The following is a 13,499-nucleotide window of genomic DNA, read 5'->3' as shown; positions in this document are numbered from 1 at the left end:
ACTTATTACAAAGTATATAGTAAGTGCACTAATAAAAGGCCAAAGCAAAGGCCAGTGTTCAAAACAGGGAGAGAAATATAAGCTGAATATAGAGATGGACAAAAAACATCCACAAGGAGAATACTTAGTAGTACCAATGTGGCAACTATATAATGAGCAGGGGTTTTAGTAGACAACACAGTGCCAATGCCTGTCTATGGGAAAAGAAGAGAAAAGGAGGAACTCAGATATCTCTAAGATGTCAGATGTTGGGCCAATCAGAACAGAGTTCTTACTCAAGTGAAAATGTCATTTGTAATTTTAAATTGTCTGTTGAATTGTACATAAATTCCAATCATCATCCAGGTGCTTTTCAGGTTTATATCCTCCTAGGACAATATGCATGTTTGCCATGAGTATTTCTACCTCCACGATGCATCGTGAAGCACAAATTAGCACAATTAGTTTCTACTGCAGCCTTCTGGCAACTCACTGATATTATTAAATGTTTGTGTCTCTAGATTTTGCTTTGTGCCACTGTGACACTTTATTAGACACGTCAAGGTCAACCCTGATGAGAACATTTGTGAAACATCATCAATTTCACCCACCTAAAGTTTGTGAAGCTTTAATGGTATTTTCGGGCATTCCACTTTTCCCCTTTACAGGTGTAGCATGCTTCTTTTCTGCTAAAGTTTGCTTCTTTGCGTCTGGTTTCTTTTTCTTTGTTGCTCTACGTGGCTCAGCTAACATTCTTACTTCCCGGGGAAAAGCAGTAAGCACCTGTATTGCCCCAGCTTTGATCTTGGCTTCCAGCCCTTCTTCTGTGCCAAATTCATCTGTTTGTGAAATTTTGTAAAGAGGTAACACATGCAGCTGCTCATCATTTGGAATCACTCCCACTGTACGGTTGTCTTCTTTTGTTAAAGTACAAACCTAACCAGGGCAGAGGGGAAATACAATAAATTCTGTGTTACTGAAGCAATTTACTTGAAGAACATGAAAACTGACTTTTGGTCTCTTTCTCTCTCCCTTACTTCACAATGTAGAATAAGTTTACAGGTAAGGAAATGTGTGTATGCATTTGTGATAATGATATATATTTATGAGATATGGTATTATCATTATTTACATTGCATTCTTATTCTGTCTTTTTTCTTCTTGAAAGGAACTCAAGGTGGCATTGCATAGTCCTCCTCCACTGTATCTTGTCCTCCCAACAACAACCTTGTGAAGTTGGTTTGGCTGAGAGTGAATGACTGGGCCAAAGTCACCCAGTAAGCTTTGTGGTCAAGTGGGGACTAGAACCCAGATCTCCAGTCCAACACTCTAACCACCACACTGGATCATAGCCCTCTTCTCTGTCAACGAATGCCAAGGCAGCTATGGAAGTCCTAAATTGTTTGGCTACAGTGAGGGATTGGATGTGGATGATAAACTGAGGGTCTGTCCAGAGAAAACAGAGGTCTGCTGGTCAGTAGATGGGCCAATCCAAGATTGGGAGTATGACTTGCTCTGGATGGGGTTTAATTCCCTCTGAAGGATCAGGTATTCAACTTCGGGAATTCTTACTCAAGTGAACTCCAGTGTTGCTCTTGGATGGTCAGGTAGTGGCACTTGTCCGGAGTGAGGTCTCCCCCTTTGTATGTTTGAAGTAAGAGACTGTTCTTTGGCAAAAGCTCTTTATTCTTCAAAGTAGTAACAATACAATACAAAGGTACATCCATAACAACAAAAATATTAGAAGGTGAAAAATAAAAACAATACAGTCCTATATATATAAATCAGTCAAAAGAATTAATATTTAGTACTTTGTATTGTATTGTTATTACTTAATTAACATCTAAAATTATTCTCCAAAGTACAACTGGGAAGCACAATCACCACAGAATGACTCTTTCAGCATACACAGAGCAGCTTGTTGAACTGAATCTAACAACTGCCTCTGAGAACGCTCCTTGTAAGTAGGCCTGGACTCCCCCTCTCTGGAGGGCCCTTTTGGAGGTGGGCCAGCTCTTCTTTCCTGACACCACATCATGGGGTCAAGAATTGTACAAGCCTCGTCTGGCACCTGGAGTTCCTGTCGTGCACCCCCTCCTGACAGTTGTACATCCTGGCTATTCTCAGAGTCTGTCTGAACACCTGGAGAAGGCGGCCTTGAGATAAGCCCCTCTGCTTCTCCCATCTAGGTATGTGAAGGCCCAGTTTCCCAGGGCCCATCCTCCCCATCTGAAGAGTCCAAATCTTCCTAACCTTGAAACTTGTGCCAAGCACAACTGCATTTTTCACTCCCAACAGCAGTGGCCAGGAATGCTTTTGCCCAACTTTGGCAAAGGGGAAGGCAGATTTGACCACAGTATGTTAATCACCTCATATCTAGATCACTGTAATATGTTTTATGCATAAACTGGCCATGAAAAGTGTTGGAAATTACAGCTACTGCAGAATTAGTGAACCTCACAGATCATGCGAGAAAACATTATTTGATGATTACTCAAGACTAGGGTTTCTTTGCGGTTATGAAACTACCTTCCCAGATTAAATAGGCTCCCTCGTAATTGCCTTTAGCTGCCTAGCAAAATAACTATTCTATTCCACTGAGTGATTAATGTTTTTCTTTGATTTTAGAAGTTTCTCCTGATTTAGTGCATCATATCACTTTTGTTTTATTTTTATTCTTTGGGGAATTGAGGTTTACTTGTGACGTATTTTTGTGAATTGTAAATTGACTTGAGCATTCACGTGGGGTAGTCAATTCAAAAATATGCTGAATAAATACATTCATTACACTCCTCAAGTGTATCAATGTGGCTTGTTTGGTAAATTTTATATTACTCTGTTGTTTTAGTAATATTCCTTGAGCTTGTAATATCTCTGTTCTATTATTGTTTTAATCATTTTTATGATTGTAAGCTGTTTTGAGAGCCATTTTCTTGATAAGACAGGTGGCATACAAAACAAACAAATAATATTAAACACTGCAATTACTGCAATTGCACTGCAATTGGAAAACATTACTACATTGCATTATATAGCCTGCCTTTTTTCCTCCTGTGAGGAACCCAAAAGCGTAATTTATCCAGTTGGAAGCACAGGAAATCTATGTATCGTAAGCATACAACTATGGCATTGTTAGGTCAGCAAGGAAAGTCGTAAGTAGGAAACCCATGCCAAGAAACCTTACATACCACAGTGCTTCCATTGTGCATGTTGTGAGTATCCTTATGGGCATGGGCACAGAAATCAATGCAAGCCGTTACACCAGAAAAGGGCCGCCCTTCCTTGATCCCCAGTCGACAGTCAGGGCCCAGATGCTCATTTTCCACCTAAAAACAAAATCATCTTATTTGGAGAGAAAACTGCATTATGTCAGACACAACCAGTAGCCAGAGCATTTTCACTTGAAGTGAAGACCTGGACTGAGAAAACACTGTTTAATTCGTACTCGTACATCATTGTTAACAGATATAGCACAAATTATTGTTATGGCAAGAATCAAATCTAAAAATCTTGTTAACTCTCTATCTGTAAAAATTATTGACTGGCAAGTTTAGGCACATAAGAAGCTGCCTTATATGGAGTCTGATGGTGTATGTAGTCCTATATTGTTGGCTGTCGGCGGCTCTCCTGGGTTTCCTAGTCTTACTTACAGAGGCCAGATATCAAACTGCTTATCCTTCTGAATGCAAAGCAGGTCCTCAGTCACTGAGCTACAGACTTTCCCTGTTACAACTGGTAATATACTAATTGCATTCATCCTGTACAATAATCCATTATACGCAACTAGCTAAGATGGATTGCTACGTCGTATATACATAAGACACTTTCCTGCAGAACTTGCTTTGTCAAGCCACTTTGACAACCCATGGCTTGTAGCAAGGGTTGTCACTGAAACCCTGGGTCCAATGACCTGGGAAGTATTCCCTGTCAAACTATAAGAGGCAACATCCAAGAAAATTGATGCAACAAAGCTACAAAGAAGTTTGTCCTTTACTTTGCACTCTCCAAATAGTTTTCAAAAGATGAACTATCAAGGAAAAGCAAGGCCTTTCTTTTTTCCCACCTTAGTCTCTTATGTGGAAAAGTACGAGTCACCCCATTTAAAGAAGAAACAAGTTTTTAACAGCTAGCTGTCAAAATTCAGACATCCTTTTAAAACCATGTTTCTGACAGGACTAGCCAGGATTTTTGACCAGGACCCTGTCACAAAAATCCTGATTAGCTTTGTAGAGGGGACCCACTCCAATTTTAAAAGGAAGTCTGTGTTGTGACTGTTGTCAGAAATCTGTTCTCACATCAATGGAGTGGCTCACATTTTTTAACTTTCCTGACCACCTAGAGCAGGGGTTCTCAAACTTTTTCAATAGGGGGCCAGTTGAAAAGTGCGGGCCGGTGAGGGGGGAGTGCCTGGGCATGCGGGTCAGTGAGGCGTCGTCAGGTGTGCGCAAGGTGGTGTTGGGCGTGCGCAGCGGTGACTCGCTCACTTGGAGATCTTCCAATGAGTTCAAAATCATCTCTGAGCAACCCAGCCAGCCACTGGCGAGTGTGCGCACGGGTGGCGGACGGCGGCATGAGCCGGATGAAAGGGCATGATGGGCCGGATCCATCCCGCAGGCCGTAGTTTGAGGACCCATGACCTAGAGTCTAGCAAAAGGGTAGAAAAGAGCTAGGACACTCATACAACTCTGTTTCAACCAAGGCAAAAACCAAAACTGAAGGAGCTCACCACAAAGATGACCAAAGATCAGTATTCATTTGATAGCTGTGAGGAGGGCGCAACATACAAAATAAACTTCTTTGTAGCCTTATTTCATTGATGTTCCTGGATAGTGTTTCCTACACTTTGACAGGAGATACACTCTAGGATATTAATGAGCCAAGGTGCACTTGTGCAATGCTAAATAAAAATGGGGATATTTGAGCAAATTTCAGACATTATTTTAAAAAGTTAGCAAACAGATGCTGCTTGGGCACTCTGGAGGGATTGACAGTTGTTACTCTCAGGTTCATAAAAAGTGATAGAAATATCTAGGGAAAAGGAAGAGGAAGCCCTGGTTAGTGCAAAAGAACTTGTGGTCAGCAAGAGAAGGTTGACTAAACAAGCCCCATCGTGGAGTCCACTGGGATATCCATGGGAGAACCAAGGATGGGGAGACAAACCACAGCAAACCTGATCATCTGTCAGGTGCACTCTGGGTTGTTCTATTAAAAACCCACACTGCATGGGTTATTTGCAGGGTGGGTTGTTATGACATGTGAACTCACTCTCTATCCATCATATGGAAGTTTATTTGGGGTGCCAATTGGCACAGCTGGAAAGCAATGGACCAAATAGCAGGAATCTGAGAGCGGTGACATGCTGAACAATTCAATCTTATGCCTGTCTTTTTAGAAGCCATTCCCATGGAATTCAACAGGGTTTACTCTCAGGTAAATATGTACAGGATTTCTGCTTAATCAACCTTTTAAGGAGGACTCAAAGGTAGCAAAAGACTTCTCCAATGAAAGATGTATTGGCTTTTGTATTAAGAGAGATTTGCGGCTTCTCTCTTGCATCAAAAATATTAAAGTGATGAGGTGACATACAGGAACAGTGAATATTTGTATCAGAAAGTTTTCTGAGACCTACCTGATTCTGGAAAGCATCAGGCGCAAGTTTCTGATACAGTGGAGCCACATCAGTAGCTAAAGTTTGCAAATTATTTTCCAGATTTTCTTCCTAGAAACACAGGGAGAAGTCATCCTATAATTTCATAGTATGTTAACAGACCAGTAAAACTATGAAAACACAATTAACAGTTTCAGTATGGTGTTTATTCAGCTTCCTGTGGTTTGGGTGACTAGCCCACATATCAGCTTGCTATCACAGCAAAACACAGCAACATTTTCAGAGTTGGTCAAAGAAATGGAAAAGTATTCATATGGAAAAGTATGGAAATAGCAAAGTATTCAAAAATGAATCATTTGGTGCAAAAAAAATTAATGAAGGATCCCAAGACTAGCTCCCATTTCCTTAATCCTCACGCAGACTCCATTTCCAAGACCAACAGCTACTGGGAATGTTGAAAGAGCAATCATATTAGCAATGAAAAGTAGATTCATATTTCTTCTGCTTAATGAGTAGTGTAATTGGGTGTAGCTGTATAATTGTAGTTATATATGCTTCTAAGTGCTTCAGATACATTTCACTAATCCTTAGAACTGTCATGTAAAATAGGTCATGTATATTACCACATAGCAGATGGGGAGACAAAATGGGGAGATGGGGAGTCTTATGACAGCGTGTTTAAGATTACCTACTGAATTCAAGGCAAAGATGAGAGATGAATTGGTGACTTCCTGGGTCACAACTCAGATACCTAATTTGCACATGACAGCTGCAATTCCTGGGAGTACAAGAGGCATTTCTGCAATTCTCATATAACCCATGGTCTGGTTTTGACTAACTCTCACACAAGCTGCGTTCACAGATTCACATGACACAACAACCCCTAAGCAAAGGTTGTATATGCAATTTGGTGCCTCTGGGGACTGTGGCTTGTTGTGGGTTACATAACCCATGATGAGCCATGGCATGTCATCCAGACCCAGCCAATATATATGGCAATCTCTTTTGCTTAACTCAACAAAAAATATTTCATGCAAAGCTTATTGGCATTATTGAAATTTTGTTTAGGTTTTGCTACATTTGCAATGCGCACAATAGTTGAAGCAAAACCTAAGTTAATTTCCTGGACACTTACAGTGCCTTGCAGAAGTATTCACCCCACCCTTTGATTTCTCCACATTTTGTTGTACTACAACCTGGAATAGAAATGGACTTAATTGACATCAATGTACACAAGACACTGAATACTGTGAAGGTGCAAAATATTTTACTGGGACAAAAAGGTTAAGTAAACTAACATAAATTGGCACTTGCTAGTTGAGAAGGTATTTGCACTCCCCCCACTCAAGTCAATCCTTCCTAGAAGCACATTTGGCAGCTGTAAACAGCTGGATCCTGTAACATTTGCCCTTTCTTTTTGGCAAAACTGCTCCTGCTCTATCAAGTTGGATAGACACCATTGGTGGACATCAACTTTCAATCCTTACCATGAATTTTCAATTAGACTGAGGTCTGAGTGATGACTGGGCCATTCTAAGACCTCCAGGTTCTTGTTTTGAAATCACTCTAGCATTACTGTAGCTGTGCACTTAGGGTCATTTCTTGCTAGATGCTGAACCACCAGTGCAGTCCCAGGTCTTGGACAGATTGAAACAGACTGCCCTGCATGTTGCTCCATTCATTTTGCCCTCAACCCTACCAGTTCCCCAGTCCCTGCCAAGGAAAAGTATCCACACAGCATGCTGCTGCCACCTCCATGCTTTCCCTTGGCAACGTGCCCTGATGGCTTTATATCACACAGAGTTTTGCAAGCAAAGCCAAACGGTTTTGCTTGGTTTGGTTTCATCAGCTTAAACTCGAAAACCTTTTCCCATGTTTGCTCTGTCCAACATGCTTTTCTGCAAACTCCAAATGGGCTTTTATATGGGTTTGTTTCAGCAATGGCTTTCTTCTCACCACTCACGCATAAAGCCCTGCTGTATGGAGTATCCAGGTGGTAATGATCATTTCTTCCATCTCAGCTGTGACTCTCTCTAGCTCCTTCAAAGTTACCATTGGTTGCATCTTGGACTAATGCCCTCCTTACCCAGTCCCTGATTTTGATGGACAGCCTTCTTTAGGCATAGTCATGGTTGAGCCACATTTTTTCTATACTGCAATAATGTTTTTAATGGTGCTCCAGAGGATATTCATAGTTCACAGAATATGTTTTATAACCCAACCCTGAGTAGTGCCTCTTTACAACTTTATCTCAGAATTATTTTGATAGCTCTTTGGTCTTCATGGTGTTGTTCCTTTAGATTTGCTCTCCAACGAACTCTGGGGCCCTAAATAAATAGGTGCATTTGATCTGAGATCATGTGGCACTAGAAATGCACACTGGTATACTCCATTCAACTATTTATAATGACTTCTGGAGGTAATGGAGCTTAAGTTAGGCATATTCCAGTAAAGGAGATGAATACATAAGCAACTATCAAGAACCAGTTCATTTTTGTTTACTTAACTTTTGTGCTACAGTAAAATAGATTTTGCACCTTCATAGTATTAAGTGTCTTCTGTACATCAAGTGGTAACAATGCCAGTCAAATCCATTATTAATGTATGAACAAAAATTCCAGGTAATAAAAACAACAGAATGCATAGGGTTGAAGGCACTGCAAGCTTCCACTTCAGATTAACCATTGTTTAGTGTGTCATGTAAATCCTACACTTTAGTTAATCTTAATTATGATTTGTTAAAACAAACTGCTTCATAACCTATGGTTTGAAGCTCACTTGCTTCAGAGAAACCACCGTTAAGATTAACCACATCTTGTTGCACTTGAATAGCATAACAAGCTAAGGTTAACTAAAATGGAATCAAAAGTTTATAATCCAGAGAGGGGCCAAGACATAACTGACTTGCAGCATACAGAACCCAGCTGCTGTTCCCTTCACTGCTGGCATGATTAATTTAGCAGCCTCTTTTCGGGGATGGCAGTGAGGGGATAAAGTTTGTTATCAAGGTAACTTTGTCCCTTTAACTGCTCTGTAACTACTACTGAGTGCTGAAAGGGTCAAATTTACCCAACTTGGGCCATCAAAAGAGGCAAAAAGCCCCTGGACCAGCTACAGTTCCCAGCCCTTTCCTAACTCTTCCTCACATATGCTCTCGAGGTGGAGAGAGTGTGAGCCGAGGGCTTGCTGCAGCTTGTTCATATAATGCTAAACTATCAGCCGATTGGCTTAACACTACATGTAAACTAGCTCAGTACAATGAACTCTTATCCACAAAATGCTGCTATCTATTCAATATTTTCTTCTTGACTGCTTTCTATCCAACAGACTTCTCTAGCTTTATAATCTATACTACAAGCTATTCTTACCTAAAAGTATAATCTTATACTTCTTTATATTTAACCTCATCTCACTCCGTCCAGTTGTTCAAGTGATCCATATCTGTCTTTACTTTGAATCTATCTTCTTCTGCATTTGCATTGCTATACATCCTAGCTTTATGCCATCTGCAAAATGATCAATATTCAATATTTAGCTAAAATAATTATTTATCTAATAAAAACAGTGACAACAAACACCTTAGTGAAGCAACTACTCTATTACCTTTGAACCAATTAACTAAGAATGGTATGATTAATGCTTGCTTCACCAGTACATAACTGTAATAATGGAGATTAGCAAGACCCCTGCAAAAGGATGACACACAAATTCAGGAAGTGTAGTTACAGAGCTGGTGCAGCACAGTGGTTGGAATGATGCACTAGGACTCAGGAGATCAGGGTTCTGGGCCCCCTTAGCCATGGAGCTCCCTGGGTGACTTTAGGCCAGTCATGTATTCTCAGCCTAATCTGCCTCACAGGGTTGTTTTTGTTGCAAGAATAAAATTGAGAGGAGAGCCATATGTAAGCCACCTTCAGTAAGAGGAAGAAAGGTATGGTAGAAATGTAATGTAATAATAATCTTTCGAAAGTCGAGGAATATGGCAAATAAACTTTACATACTTTTGTGTGTTTTAGTCAAGCAAATACTGGTCATTAAAGGTGAAGTTCTTTTTTAATGGAGAGAAGGCACGTATGTGCAGATCTGTAAATTACAGTGGATAGCTATAGGTTACTTTTGTGAAAGAGTCAATAAATCAACTATACACAAAAGGGTTGCGTGAGTAAAAGAAAAGGCTTTATTTGCAAATAGTTAATAGTGTGTATGTGTTTTGTCAGGGGCAAAACTTTCTCATAATGTCCAACTGACACACAGAAACATGTTAGGTTGGAAGGAAATTATTTGAGATTATATTATATTTCATTTGTTCTGAATGTTTCTGAAGTGGGTAGATACAAGTGCTGCATTGTTCCAGTGGGTAAAATATCTGCACTCTTACTACTTTTAGCCTTTAAAAGTAATTATTTCCAGAGAGAGAGAGAGAGAGAGAGAGAGAGAGGGAGGGAGGGAGGGAGGGAGGGAGGGAGAAAGCGAGCGAGTGCACAAGCACATGCGGGCAGGGGAACTCACTTACTTGCTTATGATCATCTGTAAGAAGTCTAAATTTCCTGGGGGTTTTACTTCTTGCAAACTTACATCCATTGTAATACATACTCCATGAACAGCCAAATGAGAAGGATGCTCCACATGTCTCTGGGTCAAGACCTTGACAGGCACAAGTACGACTGTAGAAGAATTAAATGAGGCGCAATCAGCTGGAAGTGCAGCAAGATGGTATAAAGACATTCACTGTCTTCCTCTGAACAGAACAGCACAAAATATGCATCCAATAGTTGAGCAGCTGTTTCTGATTAGGGTCAATTTAAAAACATATGTAAGACATGTCAGATCTTTTCCACATACAATTAAGAGTGCTCCATGGTTTCTCCCTAGGAGAGGCAGTGATTAAAAATGTGGTATTCTACCCCACACACCATGAAACTGAAGAAATCTACAATAACATCAAAGCTTTGCCAGGTAACACATCACTGGTGTCACACCAGTGAGATCACTATCAGTTGTGGGGGGAAATGGGGAAAAGGAAAATACTGGCAACATGGGAAAGAGAATGTTCCATAAGCGAATTTCAATTTGTCTTTTTGTCATCTGAATGTGGTCACCAGCGGTCACGGACACATGTAAAAGCCAACAGTTACACATGGCTGAAAACAGGTCAGAAACAGTGTCTGGGCAGCTTCAAATGACATGTTATTCCACACGGCAGCACCAAACATGCAGCATGGGTTGTTTGCCGTTGGCACATGGTGGGTCCATGTGTAATTCTTTTCAGCCCGATTCTCCTGGATAGCCAGCTGGCAAAACTGAACTCTGCACTGCAGAAGCGCAGAGTGAGGAAGCAGGGATGGCTTCAGCCATCCTTGCCCCTGTGTTCTCTGCCACTGCAGAAGAAGCCTGTGATAGTTGCCCTGCAGTGCCCCTTGGGACTTCAGTGGCAGTCACCCACCAGTTGCTTGGTAAGGGGAATTTTACACTCTTGCTAACCAGTTCACTTATAGTTGGATTTGACCCATGATGAGTCATGTTGCCAGGTCTGGACAACATGACAACCATTTGTTGATCAAACAGCCTCAGCTATAAGCCATCAGGGTAACTTCTAAGTCAAAAATAAGCCACCCTAGCAAACCTTTCCCTAGTTTCACACAACATGACAACTCACCATGGCTCATGAGCTTTATGAATAATGCAAGAACAGCTCTTTCTTGTTCTCACTGCATCTTGTAATACACACAGTTATTCCATCTTTGAAAGGTTGCAATAAAGTCTCCTATCCTGTTACAACCCTAGTTGCATTAAGAACACCTGATAAAGGTCCAAATGCAGTGTTACATTTGATTATCATCAATGGCTGTTTGAGCAGCTGAGAAAAAGTAATCAAATGGGGTATCTGTGTTACTTTCCACATGAGAAATGCTAGATTACTATGGATCCCACACACAGAAAATTGTCTTTAGGAAAACAACATGAATAAAGCATATCAGTTCAAGTATTCTTTTCAAATCAATTTGTAATCACCTGAGCAAAACCTTATGTTGAACTCTGTACAAATATCTTTGAGGCATCTTTGAAGAACTCTAAAAGATGCTTTTTCTTCATAAGAGCCATTCTAATGTAGCATACATTCCTTCTCATTATGAACAATAGATTCCAACTCATCCAGTTTGGATTAATTTAAAATATGAAACCATGCAGCATGCCCTCTTTAGATCAGTGAACATTTACATGTGTAAGCCAATAGGAAAATAGGTATGCGAAACCAAAATATCTGGAAACAAAAACATGATGCCATGGCAGAACCCTGTCATTCTCGAAATTCAAACCAGACATGGCTGATTTGTGAGAGTTCTCACTGGAGGGAGCACTTTCAGGAGCCATCCTTAACTTCATGCCCTCCAGATGTTTATGGACTACAACTTCCATTGCTACTAACAATTTCAGACTGGGACTAAAGGGAACAGAAAGTCAAAATATTTGGCAAGTGTCCGTCTGGAGAAGGTTGATCTATGTAAAAGCAGACCTTACTAAGCTACTATTACATTTTCTAATCAACTGACTTATTACTGAGGCATACTAAGTTTGTGTTTAATTGTTCAAAGAATGATACCTTGGTTTGATTAGACTGATAGAGAGACTTGTTTGCAAGCCCTAGATAGCATCAGAAGATGGCAAAACAAACCATGGCCCCAGTTAAGGGCATACTCTTAAAAGATGAAGAGGACATGTTTTCATAATGTTCTTTATTTTCCCAGGAATGGAGATGGAATGAGGAGAAAGCTGATATTGGTTGTCCCACACATTATGCTTAGCATAGCAATTAAATGTAACCTATATCATGCTGAAACATTTAATGCCACTGCAACATGACTACAGATTCCCCCCATCCCCACTTATCTATTATGATTATAATTATAATCTGAAATCTAAAAAATACTAATTAGAGTCCATCCTGGTTATTTGATAATTATACATTCATGCATGTAAACAGTAGTTTGGAGTGCACTTACTCTTCATTTAGTGCACATCTACGGCTCGTTGGACAGCCATATTTTCTAAGACTTTGGGTCAGTTCCTTATACAGTGTGTCTGCCAGAAGGTGGGGAATCCCCTCCCAAGCCAAAATAAGTATCACAATGACGGCAGTTTGGCAGTGGTGACCTGCACGCTGACGAACCAGGCACAATAGTTTTTCTTCATCACTACTTCTTCGTATCACCTGCAAAATAAATTTGATTGTTTATAGCTCAGTCAGAAAGGATGTTAGATTCCGATGCCTATTACTTGTTCACAAAAGCATAGCAAAAGCTGCCATAATGGATTCTTACTAATGTTCCTATTATTGCTGCTATCACTTATTTAACAAATTGTTTTGTTCTACCATTGTTTCCACCTCCCTCCTTCTCACTGTCAAGTTCATTACTCAGAACCAGCCAAAACCATGAGTCTAGATGCACCTTGCTGACAGTTTTTAAAAATGCAGGCATCCTAACCATGGAAACTAAAGCCAAACAAAACTGCAAACCAACCAGCCAACCAAGATGTAACTCCCTTTCACTGTCATTTTGATTACATAGTCCTGTGAGCTCTATCCTAGCATCATTTTATTTATCTATTTAAAACTTTTTTAAATTGTCCATTACTGTGGTCTTGGGACAGTTTGACAGTAAAGAAGAATAAAACAAAAACAAAACACAACATCCTAATTGATTTCTAGCAATAAAACCCATATTAAAATGACAATCAAACCTTAAAATATTGGGAAAATAAAAAGGTTTTAGCCTGGCACCAAAAAGAATAAAGTGACAGTGCCAGGTGAACCTCTCTGGGGAGCGTATTTCACAAGTGGAGTGCCAGGACAGAGAAGGTCCTTCTCTGGGTAACCACCTTCCTAATTTCTTCAAGGAGGGCTTCTGGAGAA

The 13,499-nt window shown here is 40.3% G+C and overlaps 1 protein-coding gene across 1 annotated transcript in view; it reads right to left on the bottom strand.

Annotated features, from left to right (window-relative positions):
• Nucleotides 1–13,499, bottom strand: part of TET1 (tet methylcytosine dioxygenase 1) — a 98,604-nt gene that overhangs the window by 2,680 nt on the left and 82,425 nt on the right. The window contains exons 7-11 of the mRNA XM_044420459.1: nt 12,589–12,797; nt 10,101–10,251; nt 5,609–5,698; nt 3,168–3,305; nt 591–915 (exon numbers count right to left, since the gene is read on the bottom strand). Coding sequence (XP_044276394.1) covers nt 591–915; nt 3,168–3,305; nt 5,609–5,698; nt 10,101–10,251; nt 12,589–12,797 — 913 coding nt within the window. The remainder of the gene's footprint in view (nt 1–590; nt 916–3,167; nt 3,306–5,608; nt 5,699–10,100; nt 10,252–12,588; nt 12,798–13,499) is intronic.

The sequence above is a fragment of the Varanus komodoensis genome, unplaced genomic scaffold (genome assembly GCF_004798865.1).
Source record: "Varanus komodoensis strain SLA01 unplaced genomic scaffold, ASM479886v1 scaffold11, whole genome shotgun sequence".
NCBI lineage: Eukaryota > Metazoa > Chordata > Lepidosauria > Squamata > Varanidae > Varanus > Varanus komodoensis.
This window is presented reverse-complemented; position numbering and strand designations above follow the sequence as displayed.